The sequence below is a fragment of the Melozone crissalis genome, unplaced genomic scaffold, assembly GCF_028551555.1.
Source record: "Melozone crissalis strain CALT ecotype California unplaced genomic scaffold, PUWL_Pcris_2 ptg000008l_1, whole genome shotgun sequence".
Classification (NCBI taxonomy): domain Eukaryota; kingdom Metazoa; phylum Chordata; class Aves; order Passeriformes; family Passerellidae; genus Melozone; species Melozone crissalis.
Window position 1 is genome coordinate 11,836,099 of NW_026535786.1, and position 14,765 is coordinate 11,850,863.

Genomic DNA, 14,765 nt, shown 5'->3' on the forward strand with positions numbered 1-14,765 from the left:
GTGAAGTTAAGCCTTGTAACAGAGGATACAAGAAGATCCTGTGGAAGGCAGAAATTGTCTTAAAAAATAAGTGTTTTTTAAAAAAATTGGTTGTTTGGCTTTGGTTTTTTTTTGCCTCAAGGTGATATTTCTCATATTCTGATACTTTTGAGTCAGCTTTGGAAGCTGTTACATTATCTGAGGAATAATGAGTGGATTATCATGACTTTTTAATTATCATTGAAAATACTTTTATTTAGGAAATGGAAATCCTACATTTTTTCAGCTCTAGCTTGTATATGTGAGTTAGCAATGAATTCACCATTCAGTAATAATCCTTAAAACAGTATGCTGGAAGGTACATTTCTGTGGAGTATAAAGTTCTTTTTGCATTGCTATTTCTTCAGAGCTAGCTGTGCTTGTTTTCCAATTTTAGAATCATTGTTAAGGATTACTCATTTTTAGATTCTTGAAGCACGTATTAAAAAGATTAAAGTATAGGAAAAATTGGTTTGCTTGGTCATAATTATATGGTTCTTTTAGAAGAAGCAAGCATATCTTAAAAATTATGATAGAATTATGTCATGGTTACATAATAATTTCTAAGTGGTACCTTTTAATAAATCATTGAGGGTACAGAAAAGAACTTCATAGTTTGAAATTGTTTAATTCAGTGCATGCTTTTTGCTTGCTGTATGACTTATTTTGTGTCACATTTTCAAAGCATGGCATCACTGGACATTAGGATGACAAAAGCCAGGTAGGTCATCCTATCCAGCTAGGACAAGCCTGTAGGAATATATTCAATACCTGAAGGAACCCTAATGGAAATTAAAGCAGGATTTCTATTCAAAACTTCTGCATGAGATTCACTTTCAATATGGAATATGAACCATTATGTTTATACGTATAATCTCCCACATTTGTGTTAAATTGTACAAAAGCTGTGTTACTTTACCTGGCTACTTTTTTTATAAAGACTACTCAAAAGACACATCTAGGGAAGACTTTTTCAGGTTGCATTGTAAACTAAAATAAATTATCATCCTACTGCTATTCCATTTTCCCATCAGCACTTTGTTGAAGCAGACTGTGGAGTAGCTTACCCCCTAGCATAGTGTTCAGATGCAGATTTATAACCAAGTTTAATTATTGAGGTTATGTTCATGACTGGACTTGATACATCTCAGTGAAAAATTACTTCTTATGTTCTTGTGTTGGGAATTGAGCTGAAGGCCTCTGGGGTCTTTGAGTCTTAGTGCTACTGGAGTTTGAATGACCACCAGGGACAAAGTATTTCAGGTCATGTAGTCCATATATTTAGCTGTGGTTCTCAGAAGCACTGTGATAATACTGCCAAGCTGGTGATTGTATGTTAGCTTGTTTTATTTCCCAGAGCACACAGACTAATAAGCTGGAAATGGTTTTTATCAGGACTGAGAATGTGCTTTGTATAAATGTGTGCTACTAGTAGCCTATAGTTGCCCTGGGGTTTAGAATTTTAAAAGAAAAGGAAAATAAGAAACCCTTCTATAACTGTGGTGGGCTGTAAGCCCAGCTCATGAAAGAAACATGTATTTTTGGTCCCCAAAATTTACAGCCTGAATTATATTTTTTTCACATGAAGGGAGACAGCAGCTCAAGCCTTTGTTGTTTGGGGTTTTTTTCCCCCATCAAGAGCAGCTCTCTATTTCTTCGTCTTTCTCTAAGACTTCTGTATATTTGTAGAAAACACTTCCAAGTGTAGACTTCAATGTCTCATTCAAAGGGCTGTTGGGCAGTGAATTCAGTTTTGATGTCTTCATGAAGACATGGATCCTGCACATCAAATGACTGGCAGAGGGCCTTCCCCTCCTTCCCCTCCTCACAACCTGTACCTTTACAAACTAATGTCAGGACCATCCATGATCTTTCTCTCCTTCTGCAGCATTGAAAGCAAACTTTCTATCTCCCTCTTCCTTCAACTTTACACAAAATAGAAGAGACCAGCAAGAGACCCTGCAAACCAGCTGGTGCTACAAGTGCTTCCCTAAGCAACTCCTGATTTACATACAAAAGAATGATGACCTACTTGATAGAGGATATAAATATTCTCTCCAGCATCCACTTAGCTTAGCCTGCAGTAAACAGAACCTGGATAAGCAGAACAAATTGTTGTTCCTTCTGCTTAAAAAGCGAAATGACAGAAACATAGCTGAATGTTTACAGCCTGATTAACTGGTCTAATTCTCTGTCTGTGTCTTTCCTCAATGCTTCTGCCTGTAATGTTAAACAGATGTAGAAATGCAGTAATTGGATGGAAGTTCTTGGCTCTATGGTAGTAGCAGAAAGAAGAGTCTAGTAGCATAAGCAAAAAAATTATGACTTTGCTTCTAGATGAAGATGGTATCTAGATGAAGATGTGCTGCTTCCTCTGTGTCACTGATATAGAATGAAGCTACTGAGCAGAGCTGTGTGAAGCTTTATAAATTTTGATTTGTGCCCATGAACATAAACTGGTTTATTTTGTCAGTTTCATGTAAAGGTTCGTATTCAGTACACTTCCAGAGCTCAGTGCAAATCACTGCACTTTGGATGATCTGGAATGATGCATGACAAACACCTGAAATGCTGAGTTATTTTAAGAAACAGAATATTGCTTCATAAGTAATGAAGACTATGATAGGATAAAATCTGTTATTTTCCCCATATCAGCCTTTAACTGGAGAGGCAACGGGATTTATAGAACAGTTGGAGGCTAATTTTTGCTCTTACTTGAAGGAGGAGAGAATAAACTCTGTTCCAGAGCGCTTATTCAAGATTGTTTTTGTGGGCAATTCGAGTGTTGGAAAGACTTCATTCTTAAGAAGATTTTGTGAAGATCGTTTTTTCCCAGGCACAGCTGCAACTGTAGGTAAGTTAACAATATATAAAAATATAACTATTGTTATTTTTATTCTGACAGTACTTAAGAGTTTCTACTGAGATCAGGCCTTGTATAATAAAACAGAAACATACAGATGTTGTAAAAGTAGGACATGCAAAGTAAGTTCTCCTAAACTGGAAAGCTCATAAGTGATGGAGAAGTTTCAGAGTAGATTCTGTACTGAGATCCTGGCCAGCAGTGAGATAAATCAGAAAAAAAATATACTGATTTCTTTGAAGCTAGAATTTCCTTGTAGATCTCACAGTTCTGAAACAGATATCCTGTCCTCTGGACTGCATTGTACTAACAGTCCCACCTTCATATCTCATTGCTATCCCTCGAAGTAATCTGATTTTGTTTTATAGAGAAAGTAGAATATCTGAATCACCTATCATTTAGCATTATACTAATCACCAAAAAAATATGTCAGACCAGTGTTTCGAACGCCAAAATTTTCAAAGCCTACCTTCTTACCTTGCCTAAAATTATAGAGCAAGCTTTCCAAAGTCAGACTCAAAATCAAGGTACAAGAACTCAAGTATAGGTTATTGCAATGCAGCTGGATTAAATGACCAGATTCCTTATGCTTAGCCTGTATTGAGACCTTACTTATTCTGCAGCATATGTGAAATAAGACTTACCTACTTCAAGGTGAGCTTAGTAATGTCCTAGTTTTTCACTGACTGTATCTTCATTAACTGGAATGGGGGCTTGGACACCTATCTGCAATTGTCTGTTCATGTATCCTATTGATCTAAAAGCTGTGTCCTGTCCATGTTGTCCTGTAATTGGCTGATGCACTTCTCTACACTCTGAGGTCTTACACAGTGTGTGCAATTTTCCAGAGGAAAAACACAAGAAGGAGTCTGAACTCTTTCCTCTTTTGGCTGGTCATCCAGGGTTCTTACAAAGAAAATGGCAGAAAGACATTTGTCATAGCTTTGATTTATTGTTCACATCAATGAGTTTCACAGGTGTGGGCTATGGCTGGCAAGGTACAGACAGTGGAAAAGTCAAGTGAACAATATGGAGAGGAGTGTTTTCAATGAATTTCTACAGAATATTCAAATTTATTCCCTTGAAATACAAGCAATAGATATATTCTCCATACCAATTTTTTAATTGCTTATTGAAGGAATCTCAGCAGGCATGGATGCTTCTCCATTGATGCCACTGGTAAAAATCCCATTTTTGTGGAAAATTGCCCCAAAGATACTGTTGCTGACCTACTGAGATCCCTTCTAACCTGAATTATTCAATGATTCTGTGATTTTATGATACAGTTCAATTTGATACCAAAAATATGTAGGTTGTCATTAGGAGGAGGTAGTGACTGATTAGCATTTTAAACTCTAAATATCGTTATGAATATCCAGAAAATATGTACTTCTTCAGAGGTTAGAGGAATTGGAAGAGGCTTAATTTAAAAGTTTAAATAAATGAATTTTTATGTCCACTAACCTAAGGGAAGTGAGCTTATCTTCTACGTTATAAATAGGAGATGTTCTCCACATGTTCAGTCCACCTATCTTCAGCATTTATCTCAGGTTCCACTGTTCCCTGTGCCATGCCTTGTGTTTTTGGAAGGCTCCCATGTGGTTAGCCCAGACTAAACTAACACATTTCACACAACTGATGTCATACAAGTCAATTCCAGGCAAAATGGCTTAGACTGCTGTGGCCTGTCAGATGGACCATTGACTCGTGTCCTGTGATTTGGAAAGTGACTTATCTTGCATATTTTACAAAACTGAACTACCCTACTACCATTCGGTATTGCTGGAGGATTTCAAGCAAATAAAAGCTCTTGTCCTCTGACAGCTGGAGACTCTGGACATAATTTTTAATGCAGTGCCTATTTTTTTACTGTCCTGGAATTGTTGCTATTTGCTGGATCCAGTTTTCACTGATCAAACAGCTTGTAAAGAGACAGCTCACCTTGCCTTTCTGTTGCAGGTGTGGATTACAACGTGAGAACTGTCACAGTAGATCACAGCCAGGTAGCGCTGCAGCTCTGGGACACAGCTGGCCAGGAACGGTGAGGAAGGGTCTCTTATGGCTCAACCCTGGGCGGGTAGCTGCTCCCTCACTCCCCCATCTGCTGGGATGGAGGAGGGAATTGGAGGGTTGGAAGTGGAAAAACTCCTTGTTTGAAATGAAGACAGTGTGCTGAAATTTAATTCCATGCCAGTCAAAAGCCTGCACACATTTTAAGGTCTCACTTCCCTGAATCATCTGTTTGAAGATCATTAAGTGTGAACCTAATCCTGCTTCTTGGGAGAGGAACAAATATAGGAGCATTCCTAATGGAGCCAGTGCATTCACAGTTTAGCTCATTCCCTTGCAGCACTAATTAAGCTCTGAAAAGTTTAGTGCCACGCTGTTTCTTTAGGAGGAAGACTGATTTTAAAATGCACTTAGAATGATTTCTATATGAGGAAATACCTTAATGGAGAAAAAAGATGAATTTATTTTTATTTTTTTTTTACTAAAGCAATACCATTGCAGTAGAACTCCAGGTTTTTGTAAGATTTCAGTGGTCATTTCCTTCCCCATCTCCTCACCTATTGTGTAACTTTCTATTACTATTACTAAAAGCAATGATGATAATGACAATCTGCATTTTCTATATGAGGCTTTGGAAAAAGGTCTCCAAAAACCTAGCTAGCTTTAGAAGAGCACTTAGTGAGGGGGAAATTTCTGGTCCAAGCTTAAAACGAAAGAGGAGAGAGAAGGTGAAATATTAAGCTAATTATCCTGCCTAACCCAGAATCAGTTACAGAAGGCACGGGGAGCTTTTCCAAACACTTTCTTTTGAAAATTCCTTTTATCTTATTTTTTTTCCCAAATAATTTATTTCTCTTTGTATGGAGGAATTACTATAAATTTTAACTTGTCAGATTGTTGCTTCTGTAGAAGAGAGCTGTAACTAGATTCTTACTTGCAGGTACCGAAGCATTACCAAGCAGTTTTTCAGAAAAGCTGATGGTGTCATTGTGATGTATGACATAACAGCAAAAGACACATTCACAGCTGTCAAGCAGTGGCTGATAAGCATTGAGGTAACTTGACAAAACTTGAAATCCAATCCTTGGTGTCAATCTCTACCTTCTGAACAAGGGCTGTTAGCAGGGTGAAACCGAGAGAACCGCATTTCTTGTGTTGTCACAATTACATTTTTGTTTGTGTGTTTGGTCTGCACTGTTGCCAGTGAAGTTGTTTTTCATTTCTATCTCTATGAAAAAAAAAATTATAGTTCCAGGGTTTTAAGGACTTTGAATGAGGGGTGGTAAAATCCCAACATGGAGTCCTCTTATTTCTCATGAAGAGAACTTTGTTGATGACCTTCACTGGATCACTGCTAGCCCTGAGAGGTGTTTTGGATCAGTGATGGTGATCTGGTGATCACTGATGATCACTAGCATTTGATAACCAAGTGTGTAGCTTGTGGAAAATAGAGTATATTAGGAACATAAGCCATAAACATAGAGCTATGTAATCCACAGTACTTGTGAAAGACAGTTCAGTTTCCTGGGGATCATCCTTTCAGCCACTTGAAAAGGAAATCATAGTCCATATCACTGAGTGACATCAAGTAATTAAAAATTAAAACAAATTAAGAGCGTAGGCAACGGAATTTGCTTGTGGCCAGAACAGAGAGTAAAAATAAAACTGAGGCAGCTGCCACAAAGGGCTGACTTGTAGCAAGAACAAAGTGTGGCTGCCTGTTTGCACACTGAAAAAGTAAGTGACAAATCAATATGCAAAGGTCATTTAGTCTGATTTTATTGAGTATGTGCTCTAGTATAACACACTATTATAATAATATTATTTTATATATTATTATGATTATTATTATTTACTATTGTATTTCCAGAATAGCCAAGAGGTGTCTTTGGGAGTTCAGATTAGGACTCAGCATTCCAGATATGAGTATCCTTACTGAAGTACTATTAGCATGCATTTGGGAAGAACAGGCCCTTGCTAATTATATGATCTTAATAAATAAGTGGCATGTTTTAATTCAGTATGGTAAAAGCTAGAGGAGCATTGCTGATTTTGATTCAGAAAAATGGAATATTGTGGTCAAAACTTTTTTCCAATCTCTAATAGTTCACTCTTCTTTACTAACTAATTTTTGTTTGCTGGAAACTATTGTTAAGTTGGACATACTGCCAAATCCCTTTACTGCTGTAGCATTCAGCCCACCTAATAAAAGCACTCACTGATATAACTATAACCCTTTTCAGAATGGATTTTGATTTCTGTCTATTCTATGTATTTTGGGGGCCTATTCTGTGTATTTCTTCACTATTTCATGTAATTCATTTGGCATAATAACACCCAGGTGTTGCCATTATTTTTCCTGGCCATGTAATTAGAAAAGCAGTGGCTGTAAACACATAATATCTGAGCCTGTGTAGCACAGTGGTTTCCTCTCTCCCATTTTAATATAAAGTCTAATGAGCTTCTGTGCTGTTATTAGAAAAAATCCCAAGTCAGTGTAACTCTTAGCATTATGTCTTTTTCATGTCTTTTATCCAACTTCAATTCCTGACATGTTTGTCAGCAAAGTGGCACATACCTGGTTTGTGTGAAGTTTTAAATGTCTTGTTAGAGTGTGACATTTGTTAGCTTTTATCTTCTTAATCTGTGATCTTTTGAATTCATCACTTCAGTTGATATTTGCTGTTTATCCTGCAGGAGGCAACTGGGGAGAATGTGCCTGTTCTTTTGTTGGGTAACAAAACCGATAATGAAAAGGAGCGTGAGGTCCCGATGGGAATGGGAGACCATCTTGCAAAGGTACTGTGCTTTGGGAGCTCCTTACAAGACTTGAAGGTGAAGGTTTTAAAATGGAGTCTCAATGTGTCTAAATTCGTAGAAATACAGATTAATCTTAGCCAGATAGGTATCTTTAAGGATTAGGAACCCCATCACACTCTTCAATTCAGCTTTCAGTGATGTAAGTGCTTATAATTATAAGTACTTACAACACTGCCTAGATAAAGAGAACACCCTAAAACCAAAGCAATCAAATAAAAAACCCTAAACCAAACCAAAAAGTGAGTGGAGAAGGAAAATATTTAAGAATTCAATCTCATTGTGTCTTGTTTCTCTTTGTTCTCTCTTTTTCTCTATTTTTTCCCTTGCTGCTTCTTTTTTCCTCCCTTTTCCCTGTGAAAGGGTTCTTAACATAGAGATAATTTGGGGACCTTTTCTCCCTCCTACCTCCTGTAAAACCAAAGAAGACCATCTGTTACTCCTGTGGTAGGAGTAGAAAACATGTTTACTTTTAGTAACTTTCCATCAAGGAGATAAAATAAGTAGAGTTAACAGTCTGCATCTACCAGAGCACTGGTGATCCATGGGCATAATTTAAGCAATCAAGGGACTGCAAATACCAGATACTTGTTTATATTCTTGTGTACCATGCCCATCAATTTTTCCTTTGAATCTCTTTATGCAGTGCTTATAGTTTGAACATGAATTCCTGCAGAATATTCATTTATTTAGAAGTAAGTAATCAAAATATTGCTGAAATATTCACCAAATTGGTAGGAATATATCTAAATTAAACAGTGTGCTGGATTTCACATATTTACCTCTTTTGCCTTTGATGATAGATTTACTGCCAGTAATAAAAAGGGTATTTTCAAAATTTGAAGTGCAACTGAATTGTTCTTCCAGGAAAGGTTGCTGCTAGGCACTTCTCTGTAAGGGAAAGAATTGAGGCCAGATCTCTTTTTATCTTATTTTGATAATTCACATAGACTTTTGAAATTATACCTCCCTATTCAGGTTTGTGTCCATTATTTGGTTTTTGTCTGAGAGGATTATCAGCCTTGAACTTATCCCCCAAAAGATCTCCCTTTAGGAAATCAACTTTATTTTCTTGTGTGCGTGGAAATGCAGATAACTTCGAGACCCTGGAAGCTAGGAGGGAGTCCAGGGTGAATCCTTCTGTGAAAAAAACAAGTGACACATAAATGCTAAATGGACAGAGAGTAGGTGTCTTGCATGTCATGTTGCTCTAAAAAAACTGCACTAGTAAAACAAAGATGAATCACACTAGTATATAGAGCTCACAGCCCACCAGGCTATTAATTCTAACATGTCATGCAAGAAAATAAAATGTTTTGCATAAGTAAAACAAAAAGTTGTCAAATAAGATGGTTATAATCAAATGAATGGATCTGAATGACTCACTTGAATGTTTGAATGTGCTGCCTGAGGTAGATAAGAGAAGGAGTGATTAATGGCAATGGATTATTTGAAAAGTAGCATAGATATAATTAAATTATAATAATTTGCTTGCTGAGCTAATAATAACCATGAATTTTAATGAAATATTAGTTCTTGCTAAATGGCCATGTAATTCCTGTGAAACCACATACCACTGTCTCTGTTAGTGTATGCAGCTGAGTTACTTGTTTTGTGAATAATCCCATGAATTACTCACAAATGATCCCAAGTACACGGGGCTAGGTGCTGAGCTGATACTAATTTGTATAGCCATATTTGGTGAAAACAAGCTCTTGTTGTGCAAAGAGTCAGTTTAGCCTGTTAATCCTGAAGTCCAACAGTTTTAAGGACTGTTTCAATGTCTCACAGGATGGGGTTGGTTTTACCCATTTTTTTCTATAGTCAGAAAGGAACATGTACTTTCAGGGGCCGTTTCAGCTCAGCTAAATTAACCCTTCCTTTGCTTCAGTTCCACATCTTACAAGCACTGTACTGTACAACAGCTTTGGTCAGAAACCCAAGGGCCCCCATTATAATGCCCTTGTCACATAACTTCTCTGCAAGGTGGGCAGCACAATTAATTTTTAAAAGGAATAATGGCAGCCTGAAGGGAGTTATCATTTGAGAAGACTTGTAGTTCCAGTGTGTTTGTAATACCCCATGAAAAGGAAGAATGGAATGAGCACAGGGATTCTGGAAGTCCATTTGACTTGTTTTAGCAGAGGATCCAGAAGGAAGACTCTGTATAACAAATTACTCTGTAGCTTAGCTTGATCCAGTGATCAAGAATTCATATGAGCACAAGAGAGAGTATTCAGATCATATTGTGAGTGTCCAGGAAAGCCAATGTTCTGTGAGAGTACAGAAGTGTAATAAGCACTGCCAATTATTTAAATAAAATGCCTTATGATAAAGGTGCTGCTCAGGCGTGCTTATCTCTACATCATTTTATTTTGGCCCTGCACTTACTTCCTGAGTGATCTTAAATGGTCAATAAATCCTTATCTATCACTGTTCCCCAACTATAAAAGAAGATAATAATGCCTTGTCTGCCTTGGCTTTGCAGAGTATATGTGCTTCATGGAATGAGGACTATTTCTGTGTATTCATACAGTGCCTGCTTTGTCAACCTGTCAGTTCCATTCTTACACAAATACTGCTAATGAGGCAGCTATTCTCAGAGTGATGGTACTTTACAGGACAGAAAATTACCCAGCTCCCTCTGGTAATACTTCATTTTCCTCCCTATTCTTTAGATGTCTGGTGATTTGTAGGTAAATTTTTAAAATGAAGTAATTGTCAGTGGTCTCCAAGGTTCAGTAGCTGATTCCTGGATGGACATGGATGGCATTTCCTAGCTTAATAATTATATGTGTCCTTCCTGCTCCTAGTTTGTGCTCCCTGTGTATTCTATCCATTAGTTTCCTCTCTGAATCAGGGAAATGGCATGTTGTATTTCTAGACTATCTCCCCTTTAGAGAAGAACCTTTTTGCTAGACTGAGAGAATTAAGCACTCATTATCAATTGAGTTTAAATTGTTATCCTTCTGTCCAAGCAATTTGCTGAAAAATCCATTCAGATTCATGCCAGCATAAATGAAATTATCACTGAGAGTTCTCCTCTGGTGACGCTCTGTTGTATGTGGGGAAGATGTTGGAGTAGTATCATGTTAGACTGACATGAAATACCTATAAGCTGACCACAGTAGGTTTTCTATTAGAATTAGAAGCAGAAAAAGAGAGTGTTATTTTTATTTCAAGCTTCTGTTTGCATAGCTAGTAAGAATTTGACCTGGCCAAATTTTGTCTTAAAACTTTTCAAAGAAAAGCAAGAGAATCATAGGGTTGCATTTTTGCAAATGTTATATGTGTTTAAAAATTGATAAAATGTCTATTCAACACTAACACTGCCTGATTTCTTCCTTGTCTGCTTTTCTGTGCTTATCTGGTCATCAAGAAATTATTGCATGTTGTTCAATCTGGTTTTTCATTGGAACAAACAGTATAACCATTGACAACATATACAAAACTGACATTGGATGTCATGGAAGAACTTTTTTTAGAGCTGCCAAAATAAACTACTGTATTTATGGAATTCTTTTCCCCATTTTTGTCTCTGAAATTCCACAAAGATGACAGAAATTTCCAAAAGTTGTGCACTTCTGGAAGCACAGTATATAGGAAAAAAAAAATCAAACCAAAACAGAAATACCTCATCATCTTAATGGAAAGTTTTGAAAACTGAATTATAAGTGTCTTCTGAAGAGTGACTAAATAAGTATAAGTGCAGTAACCAGAGTTAATAACAAACAAATGCAACTCTGCAGACGTGATTGTTATTTTCTAAGGTACTGACTTACTTGCTTGAATTTTAAGCTACTGCTATAAATAGCAATAAGACACGGAGATAAGTGGAAAGTGAATAGAAATTTGAAATCTGGATGGGTAAAAGGACAGGTAGTAATACTACAGAGGCAATGTAGGTGACCTTCATTGTAGCAGGTTGTGAAAGTAGACAGATATCTATTTTGGAGGATAATCTGTCATTCCATTTCAAACTTCTCTGCCATCAGAACTGCCAGGCCAGGCTCTTGTGCAGATGATCTCTTGCCTTTGCATTTATAAGACTTCAGCTGAAGGGCTGAGAATCTCTCCCAAGACTTGATCACTTATCCACTGTTCCTAATTACAAAGCTCCCAGGGGAGTACAAAACTGAAAGATGCAGGCTGACTGAAAAGGAAGTGCAGGAAAATTTCACAAGTACAAAAAGATGAAAGAAGATTTACTGGAATTGTTTTCACCTGTTTTGTCCAGCACTCAGTGATGTGGGAATTGCTTGATCAAGGGAAGTTCACAAGGCTTAGTGCCTTACAAGACCTGTTTTCATTTGAGCTCTTATATCAAAAGCTATTCTACAGAACAAATATCTGCTAAGAGAAGCATATAGTTGTTATTTGTGAGGCACGCTTGGACTTCTTTTGTTACTCTTTACTGTTAGCTCTAGAATTAAAGTCCTAAGATCATCTATTTCTCCTTCTTTATTTTCATATTTCAGTATACCTGTGCTGCTCTTTTTACAGCTGGAGTGAGACATTGTGCAAAAGTAATTGAAATGGTCTTTCTCTTTGACTGTAGGATTACAATTTAATTTTCTATGAATGCAGTGCATATTCTGGGTACAATGTGGAAAAGTCTGTGCTTCACTTAGCTAGGTAAGAAGAAAACACCAACAATGAGTTTTTTATATGTCTGATTGCCTGTAACTGATGACATTGTGAATTCTCTTTGTCTAACTAGTTTTATGTTATATTATATTTATATTAGTTTTATATAGGAACTCAGGGTGGTGAAATATTCATTGCTTTTAAACTGTTCTGTAGCCTGACCCTATTGCTCTGGCTGAGAGTTGCTCAGGTTCATAAAGAGTTATGCTGGTGAAACTCTGCATAGATCCAGAAACATCTGGATTGTAGCTAGGAGAGCTGAGGGCCTTGGCTGTTGTGATAATTCCTGCAAGAATTTCCTGAAGGTTTGCAGAAATATGCTTGAAAATGGATGCTGCTGACTCCTTGCAGCAAGACATTGGATATGCTTCCTTCTTCCCTCTGCTCATTACAGCTCAAATTCTGCCATCTGCCTGAGGGCTGGGAGATGGGAAGAGGTGGATTTTTGAAGTTATATAAAGGCTAGAGGTAAAGATGCAGGAAAATATGGCACCTCTGAACTACTTAAAGAGGTGAAGACACTGGTAATGAGTTGGTAAATCTCTAATATTGTTGCTGAAATCAGTGAAATTTTGTGAAAGTGTCAGTAATTGATAAATGTCTAGGCAGCCAAATTTGTTTTAGTTTTGTTCCAGCCTTAAAAGTAAGAAATGAAAGTCACTGTTTTGAGTCTGTGTAATATGCAATAAATGTTAACAATCAGCACCAACTAATTTTCTCTAACTAAATGAAGAAAGACAGTTGTGTGATGGGGCCACCCTAAATGTACTTTTTTGCTTGTTTGTTACTTAACAAAATTTTGTAATCTTCTGTTAAATCTCTGGACAATTTTATACTCTTGGGAAAATGTTTTTTGTTCAGTCTATTGTGGGTTTTATAGACTTTTTTTCTCACAAGTATTCTTTCTTTGCTCTAGGATTTTAAAAGAACATGAAGATAAAGTGAAAGAGAAAACCATCGAACTTCAATCTGATACAAATAAAAAGTCATGCTGTATGAGGCAATAAAATGCTGAGGCATGTTTAGACAAGTCATACATTTATAAAACACTACTTGGCACTAGCAAATTTGCTTTTATCTTCCAAATATTTCTTCTGCTGTGTTCTGACTGTAGGTGTAAGTGAAAGTTAAAATCTATATATGATCTGATCTTGCTTTTATAAATATTGTCTTTGGTTAATTGACAGTGTATTTGGGGCAGTAACAATCCTTTATTCGGTTTGATGCCTAACACCACTGAATCCTGCTTTGTCATCAGGCTTGTAGAAGCTGCCACATTATTAATAAGAAGAAATAATTTTATGGGAAAAAAACTGTTTTGAATATGAAGTAAATTCCTACTTGTGTGAATAACCCATCCTCTGAATACTGCTTATTTAATTTCTGTTCAGATCCTTACATCCTGATTTTCTGCTAAACTCTCTTTGCAATTTTTTAAAAGTTGCCATAGGTGTAGTTGTTTGTAGTTCAAAACATGTTAAGGCTGACTGAACAGCTCTTTGTCTCCAAAAGTCTGTCACAGGAGGTGTCATAGAAAATTTTGGAGGTAGAATTTTCAGAAACAGCAGATATTATTTTGAGGAAGATTTTGAAAAACGTACCAGCATTTAATGAGTGGAAAATCTCACCAAAATTCAGTGAGATATTGCTCTTTTAGCAATGCTAAGAAAAAATACCTCCTCATGTAGCTAAACACATGACTGCTTTTTAAAAAGCAGCTGCCACACAACATTCCTCCAGGGCCTGATAGCACTGAGACACAGTTTACCCATGGGGATGCATTTTAGAAAATCATGGCCCACCCTGGATCATAAGAAACACAGATGTCAATTATCTTTGGAAGCTTTTGTGGAATGTAAATGGAAATAAGAAGCTTGAGAGGGCATCACCCAGCCACCACATGATCAACAATTATTCCTGGTGGGATATGTCTTCACTGCATCCAGCTATTGCGGTAAGCATTTAAGAATAAGTATTCACAATGATGAGCTTGTTGGGAAAATGGAACCCGTGGCATAATTTATTTCATTAAAATTGCACACAAGATGGTAGATTTCATTATATAAGACTGTTACAGACATTATGTTTTTAATTAATTTTCTAAATGTTTTTATTTTTAATTTAACTAATTTTTAATTAGTTAAATTAGTATTTTTGATTTAACTAATGAATCAATTTGAAACGAAAGATGAATAATAAGCATTAGCTCATTAAGTAACTCTATTTTGGATAAAAACTTTGTCAGTAATTAATTGTGCTCTTGGGATTTCAGTCTGATCAAAGTTGTTCATCTGTTTCCAAGAATTGCAGTACAGGGGTTTATAGACTTGCCCCTACAGCAATTTCTGTATCCATACCAGCACTCAAATGCCTTTTCCTAAGAGTTGGGGTCCGAATGTGACCCCTTCCC

General features: G+C 36.7%; 1 protein-coding gene across 1 annotated transcript in view; it reads left to right on the forward strand.

Annotated features, from left to right (window-relative positions):
• The window catches only part of CRACR2A (calcium release activated channel regulator 2A), a 42,000-nt gene extending 28,638 nt beyond the window's left edge, over positions 1-13,362 (forward strand). The window contains exons 12-17 of the mRNA XM_054270027.1: positions 2,740-2,872; positions 4,841-4,922; positions 5,832-5,946; positions 7,589-7,690; positions 12,267-12,343; positions 13,272-13,362. Coding sequence (XP_054126002.1) covers positions 2,740-2,872; positions 4,841-4,922; positions 5,832-5,946; positions 7,589-7,690; positions 12,267-12,343; positions 13,272-13,362 — 600 coding nt within the window. The remainder of the gene's footprint in view (positions 1-2,739; positions 2,873-4,840; positions 4,923-5,831; positions 5,947-7,588; positions 7,691-12,266; positions 12,344-13,271) is intronic.
• Positions 13,363-14,765: the final 1,403 nt, after the last annotated feature.